Here is a 13,860-nt window from a genome sequence, read left to right as displayed (position 1 = left end):
ATCGGGACCCCGTGGTTGTACGAGGCCCTCCTGGGCAATGGAGGGTGCTTCTGCCTCCAGACATGGCCCTTCATCCCATCTGCCCGGTCCCCTTGTCTCGTCCATCCAGAGGGCCTCAGCTTTCCATGCTGCTGCCCATGGGGGGTGGGGAGGAGATGGAGATTAGTCTCCCAAATCCAGGCCTCCTCAAAGTCCTCCGACCAGCAGTTAAAAGCATGTGCTTGGGAAATCCAGAATGTGGTGTCAAGGCCGCCTATCACGTTGAGTTATCTGAATTCACCGTGTATGTGCGTGTGCACGTGGGCAGGAGAAAAACAGTTGAATATCAACAATTTCCTGCTCGGACCTAATATTGAAAAAAAGGGGTCCTTGATTGTTCGAATCACCACGTGACCACCTGACATGTCACAGGTGCAATGGTACAACCTGTAGAAATTGCTTTAGCTGGAGGGCCGCCCGAGGTTGAGGCCGGGGGAGAGTCACGGGCTTGGTGCACCGTTCTCTCTGCTTCTGCGTGAGCGTGGATGGACGCTTCTACAGCGAGGAGCAGAAGAGAGGCGTGCGCACGCGGGCCGACGCAGCCGGCTCCCATGCCGTACCCCCCCCCCCCGGCGGCCAGGGGCCTGTCACCGGGTCACTGTGCAGAGGGCATGGCATCGCCTGCCCGCCTCAGGGCTCCCAGCCATGCTCCGCCCCGGCCGCCCCGGGCTCCAGGCTGGCCTCCCTGCTTCCTTGGTTCCAGTGTCATCGCCTAGGTGACCAGGACGCTGCCACCACCGCCTGCCTGCCCAGCCACGGGCTGTGGGCCTCCCAGCTGCCTCCCCTCCACACCGACCTCGACCCTCGGGGCCCAGGCTCCCGCCAAGGTAGGCTTGGGCTCAGCCAGGCCCAGCTCTCTTGGGCCTGCACCTGGGGTCCTGTCACCGCCTCCCTGCCACACAGAGGCTCAGGGCCACCCCAGGGGGCAGGGAGTGGGGGGCCCCGGGGCACACGTGGCAGGCAGGCAGGCTGGTGGCCAGGCCAGAGCAGGGAGGCCATGCCTGGGCTTCCCCTGATGTGGTGAGGAGCACCAGCCACTACGGGGTGGTACTTTGCAGAGCCACCTGCTCCCAGGGGGCCGTGGGTGACTCAAGTGGCCCAGGCAGGGGGGCCAGGCTGGGTGGGGGCAGAAGTCCTTCTTGTGCCTCCGCCTGCACCCTGTGGGCCTGCTGGGAACTCTCCACTTCCTGCCGGGGAGGCACTGCCGCCTGCTCGAGGAGGACACCACTCCCTAGCTTCTTGGGGCCAACTCAGCCTTGTTCCTCCAGGCTCACTCACCTGCACGGGGCCCTAGAGCCTGTCCAGACCCACCCCTCTGCTTCGCCTGGCTGCCTCTGTGGAGACCCGGACAGCAGGGCTCGCTCCCTATGTCGGCGCACCTGCCACCACGGTCCTGCCTACACAGCTGGACTCCTGAGGTAGGGGGTCGTCAGGGTCCTGCCATACCTGCAGAGGGACGGCTATGGGGGGTTCGAGGTGAGGAAGGCAGAGAGCGTGCACCGTGGGTGAAAAGGTGTGGGGCGGCTGAGCAGCGGTCCCGTCCCCGCCCTGCATTAAGGGGAGTGGCCTTCTGGGAGCGCTCATGCAGGTGTCACCCAGAGATAACTCACTTGCAGACGCGCAAACGGCCCTGCAGCCAGACAGGCAACCACGCTTTGTACCCCTGAGCCAGTCCAGCGGTCCTGCCAGATGCTCGTGCATAGCTCAATCGTGTGTGAGGGGTGTGACCATCACTGCCCCACAGGCCGGACGAGAGAAACCCCCACACGGGCATGAAGCTGGTAGCAGGCTGGGGCACCTGGATCTCTAGCTAGGTGGAGGTTTACTAAAGAGTGCATTAAGCGGCGGGAATCGGCTTGTAAGAGGGTCCTGGGGCAGGCCCCGCGTCCTTGCCCCTCCCTGCCCCTCTGTACCCCAGCCTTGTCCACTTGTTCTGTGTTCCTCCAGCTTACCTGGATCCGCCAAGGCCCGCCTCACTGACCACCTGCCTCTGGGTTCCCCGGGCCCATGTGTGCCTGCCGGGGTGACCTTCCCACGAACATCCCACTGTGCCCCACGTGAGCTGAACCCTGAAGCTTGCTCCCCGGAGTCCATGGGCTCAGGGCCCTTCATGTGGCCTCCAGAGGGGCCTGTCCCTTCTCTAGCCCGACTTCCCTCCTCCCCCGACCGAAAGGCTGCCAGGGCCTGTCGTTGGCCGAGCCCCACTCCACTGGTGCCCATCGTCCCGTGGCCCCCCAAGCTCAACGTCAGCTTGGGAGACCTGCAGATGGCCATGCTGATGTGGGCCTTCATGTGCCCTCATGCTGACCTTGGCCATGGTCCACACCCGTTCCAGGCACCCCTTATACTGGGCGGTGAAAGCTGGTTTGCTTGTGTGTCCCCCAGTAGCAGGGGCTCCTGGAGGGCAGGGCTGCCTGGTGGGAGCCAGAGCAGGCTCCAGCCCAGCCTTGGCACTTCCAAGCTGTGTGGCCCAGGGCAGGTGACCCACACTCTCTGTGCTGCCGTAAGAACATCTAGAGAGTAGGGGTGCAGAGCTCTTCCCTTCCTACCATGTTACATGGAAGATTGAGGTCAATAAATACAGAGGTCTCCGGGCTGGGGCTGGGGCAGAGGGAGTGTGCAGTGGATTCTGGGTGCCATTATCAGAAAGACACCCCCAAGGCTAGGGGACAGGGGGCAGGGAAGGGGGCAGCGGCAGCTCTGTGGAACGCTGATGGATGTTTCTGGAGGGAGGGATGGATGGACGGACCAATATCGTGGCACCTTGGGTGAAGTCAGATGTGTGGCCGACTTCAGAGCACGGAAGGGACAGAGTGCGGGAGTCAGACTGAGCGTGTCGGCAAAGGAGCTCGTGTCCCGACTGGGAGAGGGCAGGGTGGTGGGGGGAGACTTCAGGCAGCGTGTTTCTGGGCCCAGAGCAGGCACCGGGGGTACGGGAGGCACAGGGTCTGCACAGGTGGGGACACGCCTGGGGGGTCTCCTCCGAGGAATGTGCAGGTGTCCAGAGAAGGGTGCTGGGTGGGGTGATAGTTTGGGAACCGTCATCCAGAGCACGGTTGAAGGAGCTCACATGCTTGCCTGGCAAAGAGAAGATCCCGGAGCATAGAGCAGCACCTCCAGCGAGGACACGCTGGCCTGTGCAAGTGTGACCCCCCGGGGCAGAAGCAGGGCCAGGGAGGGGAGAGTGGAAGGAGTCACAGGTGGGAAGGACCGCAGTGCCTGGCAGCCCAGCAGGCAAGAGGGCGGGGTCTGGCCATTGGCCCCGGGCCCATGGCGACTCTGTCCCAGCGGTCCTCAGGGCAGAGGCGCCTCCAGGGAAGGCAGCTATTTACCCTACGCAGACGGGCACTGGCTGCCCCCTCAGTGTTCCGCGCAGCCACGAGCCCTCGGGGAGGGGGCCTCTAGTAGAGGGAGCTGCTACGGGCGTTCTGAAGGTCTGTCTCCAGACCGGGACAGGGGTCTGTCTCGTTCTGCCCGCACCTCGTTCCTGGACAGACCAGGGCAGGGGAGCGTCTGCTAATGAACTAGGGACAGGGCAGCAACCTGGCCCGGCCTCTGTGCTTCGCTGCCCCCTGAACAGGGCTTGGCTTCTTCTTCCTCCACTGACACCTGATTCTAAGGAACCGTTGGTCAGCTGGTAATCACTGCTGTTTCTCAGGCTCCTAGGATGTGTCTGGGTCAGTGCCCTGCTGAGCACGTGGCAGGAAACAGAGCCTCCGGATGGGCAATATACCTATCCAGGGGCTGTAGAGCCGCAGAGGGGGGCTGCGTGGGCATGGACGGAGAGGGAGAGGGAGCAGGGGGTGTGAGGCAGTGCCGAGCCGCCGAGCGGAAAACCACGGGACAGGAGCTGTGTGGCCGGGCATGACCTGCACGTGTTGGGTTGGACACTGGAGGAAGGATGCTGCCAGATCGGCAGAAGGCAGGTGGGCCTCAGGGCGGGTCGGACTTTGAGATGCTGGGTGAAGAAAGGGGTGGGCAAGGGGCTTCCCAGGCACAACGCACAGTGTGCAGGCTGGGGAGGGTCAGGCCAGGTGGAGGGCGGCAGGGTCAAGAGCAGGGCTGCTGGGGGCAGGCGGCTGGGTTTGACCTTCGGCCCCAACTAGCTGTGTGCCCTTGGGCAGACGACCTCACCTCCCTGGGCATGTCTCCACGTTGACGTTGACAGTAAAATGAGCTGCAAATTTGCTGGTCTCACTACTCCCTCGGGGATGCTGTAGGTGGTTAGTGATGCTCGGGTGTTTCTTGGTTTACTTCCTCTGCCAGGAGCTGCTCTGTGACAGCCCTTTCCTGCCGGGTGTTGGGGTATTCACTGGTGGGTTCCCAAAACTGCTCCGCCGAACGCTTCCCCCAGCCAAGGCCCGAACCCGGAGCCCTACGGCCCTGGGCGGCTTGCTTTACCACGGTTTCCTTCCGCAAGTGTGAGAAGCCCACGTGCTCAGGGGGCTGACGCCGTTGCCCTGCCTCACATGGGTGCTAAGCCAACCCCTAGACTCACACCCAAAGTGCTGGCGCCCTCACAGTCCGCAGCACTGGGCCCGGGCGCCGGGGGAAGGCCACACGACCCTAGCCTGGCTGCAGGAGGCCATTTGCCGTGACGGAGCCTAGCGGCCGGGGTAAGAGGCCGGCAGGTGAGGAGCAGCAGGGCCAAAGGGGCTCTGGAGTCTGCCCCCTGCCCTGCGTCCTTCGAGTGGGCCCTGGCCCAGGAGGGAGGGCGGGAGGGCAGCTTAATCAGGCCCCTCCTGCTGTTTTCATATTTCACAAGTGCTCCCTGGCCCGGGGTGGGGAGGCTAAATTTGTCTCTCATTGCCAGCGCCCAGTCTCCCCCGGCATGGGCAGCAGGCCAACTGCGAGCCGTCTCAGGGTGACCGGAGGCCCCTGGCCACGTCCTCCTCACCAGGCCCTGCAGGACCCTGTCCTTCTGCAGGAGGTCCCCGGCGCAGATCTGGCCAGCCCTGGCCTGACCCACCCCACCCCACCCCTCGTGGCCAGGGCTGCCCAGCACTCCCGTGGCCACATGGCCTGGGCCACAGGCCGGAGGGGCGGGCACAGATGGCCGCTGCCCTGGGTCGCTGAGGAGGGAGGCACTTGGGGCCGCTCCGGCTGCACCCCACAAGGTGAGGGCAGCCCCTGTTCTGGGGGTGGTAGGGACAGCAGAGGCCCCTCAGCGCCGAGGGCCCCGGGAGGCTGGGCCCCGAGCGTCCTGCTGGAACTCGGCTGGGGGAGAGTGCTCTTTCCAGAGGGTTTGCCTGCCCCCTGTGTCCTTCCCTGCTGGCCGCCTGAGCCCTCCACCCAGGTAGGGGGACTTCTGGGCACCAGAGCATTCTCAGTCCCCTCGAGGCCACAGGGCTGATTGGAAGGGGCCCGGGAAGGCCCAGGGGTCCCTTCCTGCGATGGTCTGAGTTTACTGAGCAAAAAGGGGACATAACGGTGGGAAGGAGCCCGGTCATACCCGTGGGGCGTCAGAAGAATAGTGGAGATGGAGTGTTTGGGGGTGAGGGTCAGGATGGAGCTCTTTGGGTCACTTTTCCCCTGAACTGAAGGGTGCTGCCTCCCTCCCTGGACGCTGGTTTCCCGAAGGCCTGGGTGCGGGCTGTGAGCCCCGCATTGGCCGTCCCTGCGCTCTACAAGCAGTGGGAGGGGGTGACAGAGGCTCGGGCAAGGAGTGGGGACTGCCATCCCCATGAACAGCGTGATGCTCTTTGTCGGGGGGGTCACAGGATCCCCAGCTTACCGGAGGTGGTTTTGGAGCCCGGGGCCAGTGGAGCGGACAGGAACACAATCCTACCTACCCAGCAAGGCTCTCCTGTGAGGCACACGGAGAAACCCGCGCTCCACCACCTGGGAGGCAGAGGAAGGGGGTCCTGATTAGGGATCAGGGAGGACAGTGGCTTCCTGGAGGAGGCTGGGTCCTGGCCTGGCCCTAGGAGGACACAGATGGGGCAGGGGGGCAGGGTAGGCAGCAGGGAGGGGACACGTGGGGACAAGACGGGGGCAGGGGACATGTAAGGACAGGGTAGGGAGTGGGGAGGAGACATGGGGACGGGACAGGGGGCAGGGAGGAGACACGTGGACTGGGCGTGACGGGCGGTGTGAGCACCCGGAGGCCCCGTCCAGGGCCTGGCCAGCAGCAGCTAGAAGCAGTGGTGTGGCCCCGTGTCTCCCCTGTGGCACTGAGCCCTGATCTAGAACATTCTCTGCTGTGGGGGGACTGCTGTGAATTGTAGGGTGCTGAGAAGCATCCCCTCCCCCACCAGTGGTGACAACCGAAAATGTTGGCAGATGTTGCTAAGTGGCTCCATCAGAGACCGTTGGGTTGAGGACTCAGAAAACCCCTGAGTCAAAGCTGAAGGGGTCGTGGTGGGCGGGGGGGGAGGGGGTACGGTCTGCACCTCCACTCCGGCTCTGGGCTGCACGATGCCTACAGCCCACCTGAGCTCTGGGGGTCCTGGAACCTCACCGGCAGCCCCGCGATGCCCCCTGAGTCACAAAGATTTGCTCGAAACTCCTTGAGGTGCTGCAGGGTCAGTGGTGCCCGCAGCCCGGCCCAGCACCCTGAGAATGGGGATGCACATGGCACCCTTTCTGGTGGGAGCCTCTGGCTTGGTGGTTCTGGACAGGCCCATGCATGCCCAGCGGTGTCTCACCCCACACTTCCTGCACCCACAACCTTACGCTGCAGGGCCCCCTGCTCCTCGAGAGGTTGAGCGCACTTTCCCTCCAGAGCAACTCACCCTTCATCGAAGGGCCCAGGCAGCCAAGGGCGCATCTGCACTTTGCACCTCGGTTATGACCTAAAGAATGTTTCCTTGGGAGTCTGTCTTTCCCGCACTAACATGTGATCTTTAAGATGATCTGCCACGTTTGCAAAAGCAATCGCCATTAGGTCCAGGAGCCAAGTTTCCACTGAGTGTGTTTCCAAACTTAAAAATGCAGGTCATCGGTGTTCCCTATGAGGAGCTCTTCTGTGTCTCACCTCTGCTGCCCTCCGTCAAAATGACACGGTGGGTCCAGGGTAGGTCCTGCCCCTGCCCTGAGGACAGAGGAGGGGGGCCCATGGGGCCGAGGGGCAGTGCCCAGTGAGGGGCCCCTATCCTCGACCCGACGTCAGCATTTCCTCTTTCTCATGCCCTGGCAGGAGTCCCCAGGGCCTACGGGAACAGGGCATACAGCTCCCTTGACTCGTGGTCATGGGGCCTGGGTTCACTGCAGCCAGCTCTGGGGAGCTTCCCAGGGACCCTGGAAATCATGGAGTCAGTGGCCTCCTGGCTCAGGCCCCACAGCATCCTGTAAGTAGGACAGAGCAGGTGTCTGGACCCTCATTTTGCCAAAGTGAAGAACCTGAGCAGAAGTCACCAGTGGAGGCTGCTGACCACCCTCAGAGTGGACAAGGAAGGGCCCCCACGGAGTGGGGGAGCTGGGCCTGCGTGATGCCTTCTCCCTGAGGGTCTGTCCCAGAGTGCTGGTGAATACCCTGGTGCCAGTTAGAGGTGCAGACTCCTGAGCTCCGCCATGGGAGCCCCTTGGCGTGGGCCCTGGAATATGCGTTCTTTTTTCCTTTTAAGACTTATTTATTTATTCGAGAGAGAGAGAGAGAGAGAGAGAGAGCGCGCACAAGCGGGAGGGGCAGAGGGAGAGGGAGAGAGAAGCCCAAACAGGCTTGATCCCGTGACCCCGAGATCACAACCTGAGCCAAAACCAAGAGCCCAACCGACTGCACCGCCCCGGCGCCCCGAGAATATGCATTCTGATCAGTGTCTCTGAAGCTGGAGGCCCACCGCCGATCTTGGGGCAGTGGGTGAAGTCCCTCCAGGCCTGTGTGGCAGCTGTAGGGGCCTGTGCCCGTGGCTGAGTGTGGAAGCCCGGACAGGCTTCTGTGTCTGTCTGTCTCTCTGCGTCTTTCAGCTTAGAGCCGCTTTGCAGGCAGACAGAGAAGGAAGCAAGATAACGCTGGGTAGTGGCAGCCGGTTTGACCGGGCACCCGGATGGTCTCTCCGAGACGGTGGCCTCTGAGCTGAGCCCCAGGTGCTGGGCAGGGGCCTGAGGGGGATGAGGTGGGTGGGGGTGGGCTCTGCGGTCAGGGCCTACTGGCCACAGCGAGGCACTTGGGGCTTCATCCTAAGCCCAAGGGACAGCCCACTGGGGCGGGTGGTTAGACAGGGAGGGGACAGGTGTGGGGCACTTCAGGGGCCAGGGTGGACCAGGGAGGGCCTGGCCTAGGCAGGGGTGTTGGTGGAGCGGTGGACATGAGGTCCTGGGTTTGGGGATAGTTCGGTGGAAAAGCAGCAGGATCTGCGGAGCACAGAGTCTGATGACCCCTTGGAGTTCCTCCCTGCCCCTCGCCAGGGCCCCAGGGACTTGAGTATCAGTTTCCTGCGGCCGTCCGGTGTGGCCGGGCCGGCTCTGTCTGCCCTGCCCCCCGCCCTGCTGTCACAGCAGGTGAGTGGTCCCCAGGCCAGAGCCGGGCTGACTGGGTGCAGCTCGGGGCACAGCGGCAGGGCGAGGGGGGAGGGCAGATATGCTGGCTGTGTCCCCTGGCGGTTGGGGGGGCTGCTCTGGAGTGCCACCTCCCTAGCCGTTCCCTTGGGAGGGAGGTGCAGGGGCTGGAGGCTGAATGTCTCCCCTTTCCCTGTGCCGGCTCCTGGACGCTGGGCTTCGGGAGGGACATGGAGGGTTTTGCCTTCTTTGCAGCTGGTGAGGTAAGTACCTACCATGTGCTCTGCAGCACTGAGTCTTTGTGTTTTTGATTAATTTTTTTTATGGAGTGAAATTCACGTAATATAAAACTAACCCTTTGAAGGTGAACCGTGCAGTGACATTTCGTACAGTCACAATCTGTGCAACGCCTCCATCCAGCTCCAGAACATTCCACCGCTCCCAGAGGAAACCCCGTCCCCCTTCGCAGTCACTCCCCGGCCCCCTCGGCCCAGCCCCCGGTACTGGAGACCTGCCTTCAGTGCCTGTGGGCTTGTCTGTGGTGGGCGCGACGTTTGCGCAGCCCCGAGATGCCTGCTTCCCTCGCTCAGCAGGATGTCCTCAAGGCTCACGCACGCAGAAGCGAGCCCCCACGGTTCGTTCCTTCCCGTGGTCGACCGATACCCCGTTGTGCGGATGGACCCCGTTGGTCTATCCGTTCGTCCGTTGGGGCTCATGTGGGCTGTGGCCTCTTTCGGCCGCTGTGATTAGACTCGCAGGGTCTTGCTGACCGTTCGCTGTGTGACATTAGCCAAGTGTTTTCCATCTCTGGGCTTGGATGGTCCATCTGCAAATTGAAGAGGGTGGGCCCAAACGGGGCGAGAGGAGTCTCCTGTCGGCGCACTCCCTGCACACCCCAGGGCCCCTCGACTAATAATCCCTGCTCGCCCAGAAAGGGCCAGCCTTAGGGAACGGCTGGGGGAGGGTTTCTGCCGAGCCTCAGCTTGGCGGCTGGCTCCACAGCCCGGCAGCTGGTGCTGTTCTACCAAGTCCACCCCCTTCCAAATGACTGGGTGGCCAGCTCCACGCCCAGCACTCCGCTCCACTGGGCTTTGGACAGCTCAGCCCAGGGGGGGAGTGACCTCCCCAGAACAGGAGACATGCAAGGGAGCATTGCCCAGCCTTGTTAAAGCCCTTATGGGGTTTTAGGGTTCAGTCTGTGGAGCGTCTGACTCCTGGTTTCAGCTCAGGTCGTGATATCGGGCTCCGCGTTGGGCTTCCCGCTCAGCACGGAGTCTGCTTGAGATTCTGCCTGCACACGCACACGCTCGCTCTCTCTTGAGTAAATAAAAAACAAACAACCCCGTGGGTAGATCTTGTGCTGAAGGTGTGTGTGCAGTGCGGGGGTGGGGCGTTGACTGAGTTAATTCTGAATTCTGAGGAAACCACTCAGTGATTTCTGTACATACAGTTGTGCTGTGTGACCTCAGCGGTCACTTAACCTCTCTGAGCCTGCAGGAGAGTTGGTTTGGGGCCAGTGCTCTCTAAACTGCCAGTCCCAGGCCGTCCTTGCTTGGCCCGCCTTAGCGCTCGGGCCAGCCCCTGGCGCAGCCCTCCTGGCCCGTGCCACTGCTCCGGAGACCAGTGGCCTGGCACGTGGCAGCCCCCGGGAGAGTGCCGCAGACCTCCACTAGCGCCCGCCTACCTGGGGACAAAGTGACAGATTGCAGGTGCGCCCTCCCTCCCCAGGCGGCTGCGGGCAGGTCTGGGCCTGCCCGCTGGGGCACCGCCAGGCGGACCGTGGCCAAGCCAAGGACCCGGAGGCCGGCTCCAGGGAGACACCATCTTGGCCTGGGTGGGGCAGTGGGCAGGGGGGGCTCTGGTTTCCCTGCCCCTCCCCACCACGGGAGGACAGGGGCCCCGGGTGTGCCTGGCCTGGTCCCAGGATGGCAGGCCCACTGTGGGGTGGGAGCTGGGTGTGGATGCTCTCGGGAGAGCAAACCCTGGGGACAGAGGCCAGCCTGTCTGGGCACCCCGGGCCCTGGGCATCTCCTGTGACAGGGGGACCACCGTGCAGTGATCCCACTCCAGGGACAACTTCACAGCCTTGGCCCGGGGTTGCCTCCTGGGGTCCAAACTGCTTTTGTGTTCAGGCCACAGGGGAGGAGGGCCCGGTCTCAGAGGTGGATGGCTGGCTGACATCCTACAGCCACGGGGCACAGCCAGCCTCAGACCCGGGGTTTGGCTCCAGCCTCTGGGCCTGCCCTGTACATGCCCTTCCCAAGAGGGCGTGACCCAGGGTCTGAGCTGTCCTCATGTCCGGGGCGTCGGCAGCTCCCAAACCTGGCTTGAGCCCTGAAGGCCGAGCCTAGAGACACAGTTCATAGTGATAGAAACCCTTGCGGCCTGCGGCACCCCCGACGCGGTAAGCGTGAACCACACTGACTGTGAGCCTGCAGAGCCAGGAAACAGCTTCCTCCATAGGTTTGTCAGGACGTTTCAGTGGCAAAGTAGAAAATGTGTCAGCTCAGGAAACCGTTCGTCCAAGGGTAGGACGTGGGTCTGGAGCCAGGCCTGCCCCTCTGCTAGGTGGGGTCCTGCCTGGGAAAGGGGAGGATGAAGTGGGGCGGAGGCCATCCTTCCCAAAGCACCCACTGTCCTTCCTTCCTTGCAGAGTGAGCCGCCCTCCGGGCTGGGTGCCGAGAAGATGTCCCAGCCCACCACCGTGGACGAGGGGGCCACGTTCGAGCATCTCTGGAATTCCCTGTGAGTATTTCCTCCAGCTGGCAGGCTAGACTCAGGCTGGATGAGGGGGAGGCGGGGGATGCTGGTGTGGGCTCCCTCCTGGAGATTCAGAGTCCAGAGGAGTCGGGGCCAGGAGAGGTCCAGGCGACAGAGCTCAGGTGGGGCCACGCCTCCCTGGTGGCCTAGCCCTGGAGAGGCCAGTGGAGGAGGGAGGGGGGCAGAGGAGACAGCCGGCGGGCTGAAGGGCAGGCCCCCTCTGAGCTGAGGGCCAACCCCGAGCCCCAGGCCTGGGCGGGGCTGATGGCTCTCTTCCTGTATTCCCAGGGAACCAGACAGCACTTACTTTGACCTGCCCCAGTCCAGCCAGGGAAATGATGAGGTGGTGGGCGGCGCAGAGGCAGGCATGGACGTCTTCCACCTGCAGGGCATGACCACACCTGTCATGGTGAGTGGGGCTGCTGTGTGTGGAGGTCTCGGGGTGGGGGCGGTAAGCGTGGACCATGCTGACTAGGAGCCTGCAGAGCCAGGAAACAGCTTCCTCCATAGGTTTGTCAGGACATTTCAGTGGCAAAGTAGAAAATGTGTCAGCTCAGGAAACCGTTCTTCCAAGGGTAGGAATGGATTCAGGCATGGCTGGATCCGGGTGTAGGAATGGATTCAGGCGTGGCTGGATCAGGTGTAGAAATGGATTCAGGTATGGCTGAATCTAGGTGTAGGAATGGATTCAGGCATGGCTGGATCTGGATGTAGGAATGGATTCAGGCATGGCTGGATCCAGGTGTAGGAATGGATTCAGGCATGGCTGGATCCGGGTGTAGGAATGGATTCAGGTATGGCTGAATCTAGGTGATCCAACAGCTGCCTCTCTGTCTCTTGCCCTGCTTTCTCCACGGTGGCTTTGTGCTTAGGCAGCCTTCAGTTTCTGTGGAGGGGTACCAGGCTCCACCAGCATCACTCTCCCTGTGGGGAGGACCCCTCTTTGATGATTGTCCAACAGGCCTTCCTCTCACTGGTCTGAACATGGTTTGGTGGCCACCTCTGAGCCATCCTTGTGTCTCTGATCAGCCTGGGTTCCATGGGACAGGGGCAGGATGGGATGGAGTGGAGTGGGAAGAGGGCCCCGAGGGAAGACTGAGCTGCTGTTTCCAGAGGAGGGACTGGATGGGGGCGTGCAGGGACCACTGAGGCCCTGACACCCTGTTGCTGTGTCCCAGGTCCTACCGCCCCTGGCATTCCTCTTGGCAAGAGGGCAGGGCTGTGGGAGCTGGGTGCACCACCCGTGGCAAGGCCCTGTGCATCAGGAGGAGGTTGCCGTAGACGGAGCACGAGAAGGGAGTGTAAGGACCGCCGGCCCCAGGGAGGCCTAGTGCTGCCTGCCATCCCCAGCACCCCCTGAGTTGCCTCCCAGTTGCCTCCTTGGGACAGGCACTGCTAGAGTCCCAGGCTGCCCCATCCCCCTGGATGGTGGCTGTGCTGGCCACTGGGCTCCCCACGGCCCAGCACCAGGCCAAGAGCCAGGGCGCAGGGAGGAGGCAGTGCTGGGAACTCCGGAGGCCAGGAGGGCCTGGCCCCCTTTCCCTAAAATAGTTGGAGCCCCCCACCCCGTCTGAGGAACGCTGAGCCCTTGGCAGCCAGCCAGGGCCATGTGGGCTCCAGGCGTGTGAATGAGCCAGGGGGACGCCGTGGGGGGGGCAGGGGGCAGGAGGGCCCCCCGTGTCCTCGGTAGTGTCTGTCGAAGACACTGGGCTGGCCCACACATGACTCGGGCAGTTGCCGCCCGGGGGTGGGGGTGTGGTGGGCAGGGAGCCCCGTGATGTCCGTGCCTCTGAGGAACGTTTCACACTGGGTCTGAGAATCTGACTGCCCCTGGCCCCGGCCTCCTGCCTCGCTCAGGAGGCCGTCATAGTGAGAGCAGCTCGTGGCGTCCAGCACCTGTTGATTCCCATTATACAGGTGGGGAAGCTGAGGCAGACGCTGGGGAAGGGTGGGCCTCGACGGGCCGGGGTGCTGCGTCCTGCCCCCTCAGAACGTTCCCTGTCCCGCCAGCTGCTTCCCCGGGGCCAAGGGCCCTGACCTCTCCCCTCCCGGGTCTCCCTCCCGGACACCAGTGTCCCCCACAGCGTGTGAGTAACGCCGCTGCCGGCTGGCGGTGTCCAGGGCGCGAGCTCCCGACGGAGCCGTGCCGAGCCTGGGCTGGCCCTAGTGCTTCGAATGACGGCAGGACGCACGTCGGTGATTTTGAAAGAAAACGTTCATCACTCTCAGGGCTGGAGGGCACGTGGCAGGCCTGGGGCCACACAGCCAGGTGGCAGGGAGAGAGTGCAGACGGGGGGGGGTTTCTGCCTTTATTGGGGGGGCAGGGGGAGGGCCTGGGTTTTCGGGGGCTCACTCTTTACCCAGAAGTGGCTTTAAAGGCCGGGCAGGGAGAGCAGGGTCCACTCGAGTGGTCCGCCTTCCAGGTCACTCAGGGCTTTCTACCGGGGAACCGCCTGGCTGGGGCAGCCTGGCTCTCTCTAGCTGGGCAGCTGGCTGTGCGATTACTCGAGATGGGTGTCTGTGAAGTGGTCACCTCCCGATCAGAAGCCGACTGTCAGGCACTCACGCCGTCCACTCTGTGGAGGGGCAGGAGCTCTGGGGAGGAAGGACCCCGAGTGTGGTCTC

General features: G+C 63.2%; 1 protein-coding gene across 1 annotated transcript in view; it reads left to right on the top strand.

Annotated features, from left to right (window-relative positions):
- Positions 1-609: 609 nt before the first annotated feature.
- Positions 610-13,860, top strand: part of TP73 (tumor protein p73) — a 56,047-nt gene continuing 42,796 nt past the window's right edge. Inside the window, exons 1-4 of the mRNA XM_088022635.1 lie at positions 610-866; positions 1,308-1,457; positions 11,129-11,220; positions 11,524-11,644. Of these exons, the coding sequence (XP_087878761.1) occupies positions 1,407-1,457; positions 11,129-11,220; positions 11,524-11,644 (264 nt within the window). The 5' untranslated portion in view covers positions 610-866; positions 1,308-1,406. The remainder of the gene's footprint in view (positions 867-1,307; positions 1,458-11,128; positions 11,221-11,523; positions 11,645-13,860) is intronic.

Source organism: Eumetopias jubatus, unplaced genomic scaffold (genome assembly GCF_037043125.1).
Source record: "Eumetopias jubatus isolate StellerSeaLion01/CBP00866 unplaced genomic scaffold, mEumJub1_p1.0 scaffold_4, whole genome shotgun sequence".
Classification (NCBI taxonomy): Eukaryota; Metazoa; Chordata; class Mammalia; order Carnivora; family Otariidae; genus Eumetopias; species Eumetopias jubatus.
Note: the sequence above shows the minus strand (reverse complement) of the source record. Positions and strands in the feature narration are given on the sequence as shown.